General features: G+C 48.7%; 1 protein-coding gene across 3 annotated transcripts in view; it reads right to left on the reverse strand.

Moving 5' to 3' along the window:
• The window catches only part of LOC144138620 (uncharacterized), a 108551-nt gene that overhangs the window by 34319 nt on the left and 61519 nt on the right, over positions 1 to 12713 (reverse strand). Inside the window, exon 1 of one of the 3 annotated variants that reach the window (XM_077671004.1) lies at positions 1553 to 1688. The exons of 1 other annotated variant lie outside the window; for it this stretch is intronic. In XM_077671004.1, the coding sequence (XP_077527130.1) occupies positions 1553 to 1554 (2 nt within the window). In that variant the 5' untranslated portion in view covers positions 1555 to 1688. Of the gene's footprint in view, positions 1 to 1552; positions 1700 to 12713 lie in introns of those variants that run through there. One more of the 3 variants, XM_077671001.1, reaches the window with a different exon arrangement.

A 12713-nucleotide genomic window follows, 5' to 3' on the forward strand; every position in this document is an offset into this window, starting at 1 on the left:
TTTCGTTGACTGCAGTAAGTGGGTATGTTTGTATTCAAAACTTAGAGGCAGTCGTGTTTTTATACGTCCACACAGAGGCAGTCGTGTTTTTAGTAGAGGCAGTCGTGTTTTTATACGTCCTCCTTGTCGCGACCTTTTTGCGCGTCGCAATTCTGAACGTCGAATCTTAGCCTATGCATAGTTTAGGATTCAGGTTGGTATTCGCCGCCGAAACGTTTCCTTCTTGGAGAGCGCACGTCTTGCGTATTACTTTGCGGAATGTCTTGATGTTTCGATCGCAGCCTTTCCGTTTGCGCCCCGCAAGGGCAGACTATCGTGTGCATGTATGTCAGTGAGATGCGCATATTGCTTTGTGCCGCGTACTATGACATTCGCGAGTGATCCGCCCTTAGCTTACTAACAATTTAAAGGGGCTCTGAACGGAAAATGCAACTTAGTAAAAATTTTAAGAACTGGCCTTTGGTAACTCCACCCGAATTTAGTAATTTGGTAATTTGGGGAGTCCACCTAAAAAACACGAAGTGAGCGAAAAATAAATATTGAGAAACTTGTGAATTTCGCGCTACGGGGATGTAATACGGATATGATTGACTGTCATGAGTCAAGGGAAATCCCCGCAAGGACGACGAAGGAAGAAGAGAAGGAAGAGGAGAGATCGAGGCAGGGGCGGAGGAAGACATCGGGCTTCCGAAGAACGAAGCCTGGGGTGACGCTACCCAGGGCACCGACGTGGCCACACAAGCCTGGACGGGAGCGGGCCGACGACGCATCGGCTTCAGCCTCCCGACGTTCCCCCAACCCACGTCTTGGCGGCTCCAGCGGCGACGGGCGTGTGTTCTCGGTCAGCGGCATCGAACCGTCGTCTTCCGCTACGACGGACACCACAACGGCAACGCTCCCGAAACGAGTCGCACTACGCCAGTCCCCCCACATAGTGATGACAGAACGATGGCACCAGCTCTTCACGGACATACGGCGATTCCCGTCCGCCGTAGCCCATGACTTCAGTAAGCCTTACATTCTGTAGAACATCTTCCCGGGACATTGTGAAGCTGTAAGGCAGAGTCGTATTAGGACATTGTTTATTGGGTTTTGTAGTTTGTTATAGCGTGTCAGTTTCTTTACTCGGGTTTGGTTTCGACGTGCGTGTTTTGTGTGATAAATCTCTTTAGCCAAGCATGTCCGGGTTTCCCGTTTCCTTCTTCTCTGCCGGGTAGGGCGCGTGACATTGACGTAATATATGGGCCCGCACTGAACGCATAGTTATCTGCACATTACCAATCAAGCGATACATTCAAACAGAACTGAGGACCCACTGCAATATCGCCCAGGCATACTTGTTGGCGGCGGCATTAGTCGGCAGCTCTAAAACACAATCGAGGGACAGCAGACAGACAGACAGACAGACAGACAGACAGACAGACAACCGGCAGACAAGCAGAGAGACGAACATTCGGGCGCTTGGGTAGCCCAAGAAAGACTATTTTTAAAAGCGTATCAATAATGACGCCAGCTCATAAATGAAAGCGAGGCGGTGGGCTCGAGCACTTACATTCTGAAGGATGCCTAGTGCAGAAAGGCGAAAGTGCTAAAAATGCCTTCACTTCTGCTCCGCTCCGAACGCTTCGGGGAGACTGGACCCACCCTCACGCACGACTTCTATGCGGAGCTGACGGCGTTGTCTGCGGTCTTTTATTGCTCTCCGCGACTCGCGAAACGCCGACTAGCGGTGAGCGCAACCGCGGACGGCGCTGCAAAGCGCGTCTCCGTGTCGTCTGCTTCTCGCATTTGTCGTCTGCTTCAGTAGGGTTCGCTCTCCCTGCTGTTTCTTTGCTCTCGGTTGACTTTTGATGCTTGTCCGCACGAGGTTTTGCGTGTGCGTAACTTTTCATCATAATAAAAGACTTACAATATCGTAAACTAGCTCGATGCGTGATTAAAGTACGGTTTTTGATAAAGCTGCGGAAGAAATATTGCTGCGTCGCAACATTCCTTGCGAAGCCGCGGTCTTGTGCGGAGAGCGAAGAGTCGGAGCTAGGCGTAAACTCTAGCAATTTTTCGAGCAAAAGGGACAGCCTACTTGTAATAATTCTCGGCCATTTCGCTCTGGAATTCAGTAACCTCTGATATTAAATCTTCTACTTCACTTTGCGTTTTTAAAACCAAATTAAAGACTTTCTTGTTAGGCCCTTCTGTTTGATTGAATTGTAACTAAAGTATCATGTCTTGTTGTTGATGTGGTATTCATATCCCCATTTTTGAATAGATTGGAGTTCTATTTTTTGTTTTTTAGTGTTCCTGCTTCTTAGTGTAATATTTTTTCTTTGGTTTTCTTTGGCTTTTGTAATCATCTTTCTCTGTTTTATGCTGAGTGTTTATTTGCTGACATTGTATTCTAGTGTTGCTTGATGATTGCTCTTTTTTTTACAATCATCATGGGAGGTCCCGCCTGCGGTTCTTACCTTGCGACCTCCCAGTGCATCTGCACCCATTCACGTTTCATGTTCATGCTTGATGAATAAAATTCAATTCAAAAATTCAATTCAAAAATAGCCGAAAACCGCGAAAATGCAAGACGAAAACAAATTCCAGGCCTTCAAAGTTGTCGACTTTGGCAGACGGCATTGCATACAGTTCTCGGCAATCGTACGCAAGTGAGGGTGTGAAACAGTTTTTGTAACCTTGCCGAGCACTCGAAAGTATTTTATCACATTACTTTACGTTGCCGTAGCGCGAGAGTATGCCGACGTGCACTATGGGGCGTAACAAATGTCGGTTGAGTTCCGCATAACCTACTGTTTGTGTAGGCGCCTGCTGGTTTATTAATACCAGGCTGGTAACCAGTATGAAGGCTTATTGAGCAAAACGTTGGCAATTGAGCATGACACCAATAATGTGGTAGGTTCAAGCTCGGAGGCTAGCTCGCATACACTGCAGGGTACGGTGCCATAACGGCCTCATCCACAAATGAATCGTGGTTTCAACCTCGCCTGATATTTGTAGGTGTAAACCAAATCATAGAATTAGGAATGACACAGCCATTTTTCACTACTGCTTTTCTGCCCTCATAATAAGTAGGTACGGAAAGGAGCTAGTGCAACTCATTTTCCATCATTTCTGCAGGTGCGCGGCCATAACATGTTTCCTCAGCGTGCTGGTTCTTATTTAATTGGAAAGCGATCTTACTCGACACAGACGCACACGCACAATTGCGTTTCAGAGCGCGGCGCACGAGGATCCGCGTGTAGCTAAAAAAGAAGATCACCAGATTCGCGCCATTATAGAAGACAATTGAATTTTAAAGGAGTACTGACACGAGTACTGACACGCAATTTTCGTGTTACTTTTTTTTTCTCGCTGCTGTGGGTACCTACGAGCTCAGTAATCACAGAATGGCACATCAGATAGTCGATATAGCTTGGTTGGTGAAAACTTTATGGTTCCGCAGGGCTTCAGCCGACCGGTCCTTAGGTCCCTCATGTGGGGACGTCGCGGCCTTGCCTCTCCGTCGCCTCCCGGGCGTACTGCACGTCGCAGAGTCGCTGCGTACATAACTACTCTCAGCCTCGTTTTTTCGTGTCAGTTTCAGCTCCGACCAAAAGAACACCGAGGCGGTTATCATGACAGGAGAACATCACCATGTGAATTTAGCTCCACTTCCATCATTATATGTTCACGCCACCATCATCATCAGTGGTGCCGGGCCTTGACCGTGAGCGTAGCCATGCTGCCATAGCCGTGCCCCGCTGATAGTGTTTTCGTCACACCACGGCCGGTCTAGACGCGCGCGTGCATCCCACTGACCGGTTGTGGTCGCACGCGCCTGGGCAGCATGACAGCCAGTCCCAAAACTGTGACGTATGCACAAGGCGAAGCAGCGCGCGCCAACAGCAGGCAGCGCACAGACTACGTCACGGGAGCCCTTACGTCGGCAGTTTGGGGGCGTGGCGCTCGTTGCACCACGCTGATGTCGATGCCAAACGGCTGCCAAAACGATGCCAGGAGCGTGAAACTTCCTAGCAGGCACCTTCATACATAAAGGAAGTTTTTAACACGTTTCCTCAGCTTTTAAATTTTGCGCCAGTACTGGCGGTGGTGTGAAAACATTGCGTGCGGGTCGCGTGCCTATTCTTTATTTTCATTAATATACATCTTATTTGACTGAAGTTCACTTTAGAAGTGGTGCCAGAATTGTTCTAACGCGGCAATCTTTCGAGTGAAATAAACTTGCCGTTTGTCATGGCCCCTTTAAATCCTCAACCCTTCTACATTGTCCTCTCCTCTGTGGCTTTCCTCTCCATGCATATGCTGTACCTTCTACTACTTCCCCCTTCCTATATATATATATATATATATATATATATATATATATATATATATATATATATATATATATATATATATATATTGTGAGAACGTTCTGAGCATCGCGTCGTATTTACAGTGACCGGGTCGTACATTGTGGGCAACCTCCTGTGCTTCATCTTCTTCCCCTCATAATCATTCTCATCACCATTAGACCAATTCCCCTCTGGGGAAGATCATCGTCATCAGAGGCTGGTTCTGGGTCCGCGACAGTTGCAACGCTTCCTAATAAACGTCCTCCTGCACCTGTCCCTCAAGGTCCTCTCAATATATATGACGTCCCGCAGATGGATGGTGCAGTCTAGTTGGCCGGAATGGGAGATGAGCCATCAAGTGACGGTGCGGTGCGATAGTGGTGGACGAGGAAAAAGTTGCTAATAAAGGTATTGGTTCGAGGGACGCCATGTCTCCTGCGTCACATATATATATATATATATATATATATATATATAAATATGTATTAAAAAAAAACATGAGAAACACATTCGGCACTATTAAATATCTCGGAAACAGCCGAATAGCACTGGCAATGACGACTGCAACCTTGATATGTGTCCTTACTGAGTCCCTCGTCCCGTATCTTTCTGTTCTGCTACATGCATTACGAGGACTCTGGCTCCAGCAGTTCGGATATGCCAATTGCTAACACTGACCTCCGACCACGTCTTACGTGGCGGCCGCTGGGAAAAAAGACGTTCTACGTCTCTCGCGGTAGTCGAGGGGTGGCGCTAGTTGACCGGCCTCAGAGCCCTTGTAAATATAAACCCCCCCGGTAAAAGTCGAGAGGGGAGCCGCTGCGGGGTAGCGTAATTGGTTAACGCACCGCACGCGTTATGCGGAGATGTGGGTTCGACTCCCGCTCCCGGAAAAACGGCGGATTTTTTCTCGACTTATCTTTTCGCCTATTTAACACTGTATTAAAAAAAACATGAGAAACACACGTCATTCGGCACTATTAAATATCTCGGAAACAGCCGAATAGCACTGGCAATGACGACTGCAACCTTGATATGTATATATATATACACACACACACACACACATATATATATATATATATAACACAGAAATAAGGCTTGGCAGTAAAGGAAACCTCGGAAAGCAAAGGGGAGGTTGTGGTAGGTCATTGTAACAGATAAAGAATTTGGAAAGAAAGAAAGAAAGCGGAGAAAAATGCCCGCCAGGTGGGATCTGAACCCACGACCTCCAGAATACCGGTCTGCTGCGATAACCACTACGCTACCGGCGGGGCGATTCCCCCCCCCCCCCGCTTTCTGGGGTATTTATGTCAATGTAATTTTTTCCTGTGCTTGGGGGTGGTAGCCAGCGCCACTCTGACTTATCGGGGTGAAGGGGACTTCTTTTTAATCCCCGCGCCGTGACTCCAGTTTCTTCGACATGTCGAGAGTGGTCAACCAGCTTTAAACCCTCGTAAGCTCCCTATGGCACCGAGACTGCCAGAACAGAGGCCCTCGCTATGCATGTAGCGAATCAGAATAGGAAATGAGGGGCTCGTAGAAATAACACAGAAATAAGGGTTGGCAGTCAAGAAAACCTCGGAAAGCAAAGGGGAGCTTGTGGTAGGTCATTGTAACAGATAAAGAATTTGGAAAGAAAGAAAGAAAGCGGAGAAAAAATGCCCGCCAGATGGGATCCGAACCCACGACCTCCAGAATACCGGCCTGGTGTGATAACCACTACGTTACCGGCGGGGCGATTTTCCCCCCCGCTTTCTGGGGTATTTATGTCAATGTATTTTTTTCCTTATTTCTGTGTTATTTCTACGAGCCCCTCATTTCCTATTCTGATACGCTACATGCATAGCGAGGGCCTCTGTTCTGGCAGTCTTGGTGCTATAGGGAGCTTAAGAGGGTTTAGCGCTGGTTGACCACTCTCGACATGTCGTAGACACTCGAGTCACGGCGCGGGAATTAAAAAGAAGGGCCCCTTCACCCCGAGAAGTCAGATTGGCGCTTGCTACCACCCCCAAGCACAGGAAAAAATTCCATTGACATAAATACCCCAGAAAGCGGGGGGGGGGGGGGATCGCCCCGTTGGCAGCGTAGTGGTTATCGCACCAGACCGGTATTCTGGATGTCGTGGGTTCGGATCCCACCTGGCGGGCATTTTTTCTCCGCTTTCTTTCTTTCCAAATTTTTTATCTGTTACAATGACCTACCACAACCTCCCCTTTGCTTTCCGAGGTTTTCTTGACTGCCAACCCTTATTTCTGTGTTATTTCTACGAGCCCCTCAATTCCTATTCTTATTCGCTATATATATTATTATTTTTATTTATTTATTTATTTATTTATTTATTTATTTATTTATTTATGCTGGGCATACATAACGATGTGTGATCAGACGAGGATGATAAAAAATGATCACATGAATATCGAACGGTTGTCTTCACAGTTGAAGTCCAGAAAAGAACCAGAAACCCCCTTCTCACTGCATGAGCTGAAGATCGGACTTAGTACTTGTAAACCTTCAGCTCCAGGCGCAGACAACATTGCATACACTATGATTCAACACTTGCACACAGACACACTTGAAACCCTCCTTCACCTCTACAACAAAACATTTCTTTCGGGGCACCTCCCAGGGTCATTAAGGGAGGTCATCGTAGTGGCCTTTCTAAAAGAGGGGAAGGACTCTTCCTCTCCCGCAAGTTATCGTCCCATCGCCCTCACAAGCTGCCTGTGTAAGCTGTTCGAGAAGATGATCAATAGGAGACTCATGTACTTCTTAGAGTACAATGGTCTTCTCGACAGCTTCCAAGCTGGCTTCAGGGCCGGGAGATCCACCAACGATCGTTGCGTTGGAATCGTATGTAAAAGATGCCTTTATCCATAATCAGTGTTGCATAACAGTCTTCTTTGATATGGAAAAGGCCTATGACACTGCCTGGCGGTATGGCATCTTGAGTGACCTCAAGTCGTTTGGTGTCTCCGGCAACATGCTGAACACCCTCGCTAGCTACATGTCGGATAGGAAGGGACCTTTCGAGTGAGGGTTGGCAGTGCTCTTTCCAATGTATATGTGCAGGAAAATGGTGTTCCTCAAGGCGGCGTCCTGAGCTGCACATTATTCATTGTTAAGATGAACTCGCTCCAGAAGGCACAGCCACCAACCATTTCCTGTTCTGTATATGTAGATGACCTCCAAATATCTTTTAAGTCATGTAACTTCTCAATTTGTGAACGCCAAGTCCAGCTTGGGGTAAACAAACTTGCTGGCTGGGCGGACACAAACGGTTTTAAACTGAACCCTGTAAAAAGTACTTGTGTTGTGTTCTCCCGGAAGCGCGGAATTCATGCGGACCCTGATATCTCTATTAATGGTGCAGTAATCCCTGTCAGAGGGGAAAAAAGTTTTTGGGATTAATATTCGACAGTATACTCACATTTATCCCTCACTTGAAACACCTCAAACACAAATGCCTCAAAACAATGAACATTCTTAAAGTCCTGTAATACCAATCTTATGGTGCTGACAAGCAGCTCCTCCTGCGTCTTTATACTGCAGTGGTAGGATCTCGCTTGGATTATGGCAGTGTTATTTATGGGTCCGCGTCGAAGACGGCGCTAAAAATGCTTGACCTGGTGCTTCATTTGGGGCTTCGTCTTGCCTGTGGCGCCTTTCGCATTAGCCCCGTTGAAAGCATCTATGCAGAGTGTCACAAATGGTCCCTGTATTATCAGAGGACATACACTAACTTGTTGTATGCCTCTAAAATCATGTGTATGACAAATCATCTTTTTAATTCAACCATTCATGATGCATCATCAGAGCAGCTCTTTGCAAATCGTCCATCTATTTCCATGCCGTTCCCTCTCGGAGTGAGAGCAGAAGCTTCTGAGCTGGCTGTGTCATTTTCACACATCCACAACACACCCATTACGGATTTTATTGCGCCGTGGCAACTCCGGGCAGTTTGTTGTGACTTGTCCTTTCTGCAATTTGACAAAAACAGGGCACCAAGGGTAGTCATTATTCAGCATTTCCTCTTCCTGAAGGAGAAGTATCAATGCGCAGAGTATTACTGCGACGCATCAAAGACAGCTACGGCTGTGCCTTGTGCTGCGCATGGGCCGAACCTCAACGTGTGTAAAAGAATGAACTCCCACAAAAGCATTTTTACGGGTGAAGCACACGGCATTTTACTTGTTTTACATCACATCGTTCAACATCAAATTTCAAAGTCCATAGTGTTTACAGATTCTCTTAGTGTTGTACGTGCACTTTTGTCAATAAAACGCTAAAAAAAGTACGTAATCAATTTTGTCTTTAAGACCCTTATGTCGGCATACGCCTCAAGTCTTGGAATAACAATATGTTGGGTTCCTGGCCACTGTGGAATAGCCGGGAATGAAACCGCAGATCAAACGGCCACTGCTGGTACACTCTTGAATACAGTGGACATAGCAACAGTGCCGTACACAGACATGAAGCCACACATTAGACACCAACTTCGCAATGCATGGCAAACACACTGGAGTGAACGGATAACAAGTTACACGTAATAAAACCACACTTGGGAGCATACACTACTGACTCACACAACAGACACATTGAAGTTACCTTAGCTAGGTTGCGGATAGGCCATACACATGTAACACACTCACACCTGCTCACTGGCTCTCCAAGACTCATGTGTAGCAGGTGTTGGGAGGGCCTATCCGTAGTCCACATCTGAATTACATGCAAGGCACTCGACACAACAAGACAAAGACACTTCAAGGAACTATAAAGACAACACATTCCGCTACACCCTTTCTTGTTTTTGGGTGACAATGCCATCGTCTCTGTGGAACGCGTTTTTAAATATTTGCCTGATGTTAACTTTTTAAACCTCATATCCTATCATGCGTAATCAACACTGGCCCTATACACCAGCCATCTCCATTGGTTTAATTTGATTTTACTGTTATTCTGGCCTACACATTTTAATAGCCAGCGTTTTCTGTTGTATAATTTTGTTTGGCGCTCTTTGCCCCAGCTGGCCATGCGCCAAAAAAACCCAACCATCATCATCATCGTCGTCGGCAGCGGCGTGCGTCGGGGAGTCTCGGCTGGCCGTGATTACAAGCAGCCCACAACCATCCGGGGAACATGCATCGACCTTATCTTCAGCAACTTTAGGGTTCATCCAGTACAACAGCCCTTGACTTTACATTTCACAAGCCCCGTTTACATTGACCCGACGAGGGCGCGTTGAGTTGAAATAAACAGGTTTTTTGGACGAAAAGCCGTCGGGGCGAGTCCGTTCGACTCGCAGGCAGGGGGTGGGTTGACGCGCTCGTCGGGCTGAGTCGGCGGGCCGTGGGGAGCTGAATACCGTATTTGTACGATTATAACGCCTCGCCGATTGTACCGCGCGCGTAGGTGCGCGCAGGAAAATCCGAAAAAATAATTGGACGTTGGCTTTACCGCGCAGATGTAAAATACATTACACTACTTACCTAGAAGAAGGCCCCGCACGGGGCACCTTGAGCAATCTTGGTGACGGTACTGGCGATACCGCGGACCCCGAGCCCCCAAACATACGCTGGATCCAACCGTGGCAATGTGTTTATAGGTGAAGGGTTAGAAACCATGAACGGTGGCCGTCGGAGCCCAGGTCAAGCTCCGGCGGATGGGCTCCCTGTCTGTTCACCAGGCAGGGAGCTCCGGGACCTCTTTGGCTACCAGGGTAAGGTCAAAGAAGAAAGTACCCCCGTCTCCCTGCTTTCCAATGTGTCATATGGCATTTTCCAAACCCCCCCCCAAACGTGATCGGCCCCCGAAAAGGGGCCGCACCGAAGTTTCGTACCCACCTCTTTTAACAACTGTCTTGTCAACAACCTCGAATAATTATGCTCGTTTTCTTGTGATTGAGTCAGCTGACTCAGCACGACCTGTCGCTTCCATGTCTGTATTCTTGATCTCTAAATTTCTGCAAAGCACCATAGGTGGCAAATATCAAGCTAAAAAGCTCAGGACCGGAGAAATCCTGGTAGAAGTCAATGCTGAACAACAAGCCCACACTCTTCTTGCACAACCCCGCATCCATGATCTGGACATCAGGGTCACGCCCCACAGGAGCTTAAACAGCTCCCAGGGTGTGATTTCTGAGACAGATCTCCTGACGGAAACAGATGCCGACCTTCTCGAAGGTCTAAAGGATCAGGGCGTCACAGCTGTGCGGCGCATCACGATGCGCAGGGATGACAAGATAATCCCCACCAAACACATTATCCTGACCTTTGACCGCTCGGCACTTCCACAATATTTAAATGCAGGCTTCATTCGATGCTCCATTCGTCCTTACATTCCGAACCCGCGCCGTTGCTTCAAGTGCCAGCGGTTCGGGCACAGTACAACGTCTTGCCGCGGCAAAACAACGTGTGCGAAATGCGCCGCGCAGGACCACCCCACCGACAACTGTAATTCTGACATCCTCACTTGTGCAAACTGCAGGGGCCCACATGCGGCCTACTCCAGGAAATGCGAAAAGTTCCAAATAGAAAAGAAAATAATCAATCTCAAGGTCACAGAAAACATCACCTTCCCAGAGGCGCGGAAGAGGTTCGCCTCTTTCCCTCTGGGGAGGTACGCCGACGCAGCTCGCCGGGGGGCGGAGCGGCGTTTGGTTTCCACAGGGACCCAGTTCAGCGAGTCTGACCTGGTCCCTGCGCCCCCCCCTGGGTTGCCTCTGGCAGCCCAACCCGCCACCACGCCGCTTGCTGAGGCAGCAGCGGTTGTGGTGGCAACCTCTTCCGTCGGGAGCGGTGCCGCTCCCGTCCCTGCCTCCCCGTCCTCCAGTCCATTGGAGAGTGCCATGGACACCATGGGCCCCGCACCGGCTCCCACCGCCACCGCACCGCCCGTGCCACCTCTGGCGCCCCGGACGCCCTCGGCGGTGGCGGCTCAAACGAAGGGCTCCCGAGGGGGGGCCAAGTCCGGGGGGCCCGGTCCGTCGGGCACCACTCGGACATCCGACGACGACATGGATGTCGGGCCGTTCCTGCCTGCAACGCAGCGCAAGGAACGCGTCCCGACGCCAAAGCCTCCCGACAAGCCAAAAAAGGCGAGAGTCACAGCCCCGAAAGACGACACATAAACAAACACACACACTCCAGTAGCTCTCACACTAAATAATGGGAAGAGAAAACATAATTCAATGGAACTGTAGAGGCCTTCTTAAAAATCTTGACGATGTATACGAAATACTGCATGCTAATCAGCCAAGTGTAATGTGTGTTCAGGAAACATATTTGAATTCCAAGCACACAAATTTCTTGAATAGTTACATGGTCTTCAGAAAGGACAGGGATGGCTGCACACACTCTTCTGGCGGTGTGGCTATAATCGTCCGGAAATCCTTAGCATGCCACCCTGTCACTTTAAACACTATCCTTGAGGCTGTAGCAATACGCTTAATAATATTTAATAGGTTGATAACGGTATGCTCCATATACATTCCTCCTGATGTTACAGTTTCGAGCTCTGACGTCGAGGCGCTGGTTGACCAGCTGCCCGAACCGTACATTCTAACAGGCGACCTTAACGCTCACAATTCTCTTTGGGGCGCCCGGGGTCGCCTGATAGAGAGGTTTCTTACATCCTCTGGAGCATGCCTTTTCAACAATAAACAGCCTACATATCATAACATAGGACACAACACATACTCATGTCTTGACTTGGCTATTGGCTCCGCAGTTCTCTTTCCTCTTCTGGAGTGGGGTGTGGGAACTGACCCATATGGCAGTGACCACTTCCCCACCTCACTTACATACATAGGTAAAGGCCCATGCAGTCCATCTTCCCATAATCGGTTCAATGAAACACGAGCTAACTGGAATACATTTACAGAGACATCCAAACTACACCACACATCCATAGGACACCTACACGTTGAAGAATCTACCCAACTCCTCACGGCGCACATCCTCGACGCCGCCGAAAGGTCCATTCCCCACGCCTCTGGTGCCCCGCGCAACCAGCGGAGGCCGTGGTGGAATGAGGACTGCAGGCGGGCGCGAGAGGCCCAGAACAAGGCGTGGGGTATCCTTCGTCGGTACCCCACGTCGGGAAACCTCCTCTTGTTCAAACGGGCCAAGGCGTTAGGAAAACGTGTGCGCCGTGAGGCAAAACGAGAGAGTTGGCGTACATTCATAACATCAATAAACTCCTACACAGACACAAGGAAAGTATGGACACGAATACGCAAACTCAAGGGACAACAAACACACAGCCTGCCTCTGGTCAGCACTGCAGGGGACACACTCGAAGACCAGGCTGACACACTCGCACAACACTTCCAACTCGTGTCCAGTTCAGCACACTACACAAGCACTTTCCTGA

Source organism: Haemaphysalis longicornis, unplaced genomic scaffold (genome assembly GCF_048455015.1).
Source record: "Haemaphysalis longicornis isolate Haplotype H1 unplaced genomic scaffold, Haemaphysalis longicornis Haplotype H1 scaffold_5, whole genome shotgun sequence".
NCBI lineage: Eukaryota > Metazoa > Arthropoda > Arachnida > Ixodida > Ixodidae > Haemaphysalis > Haemaphysalis longicornis.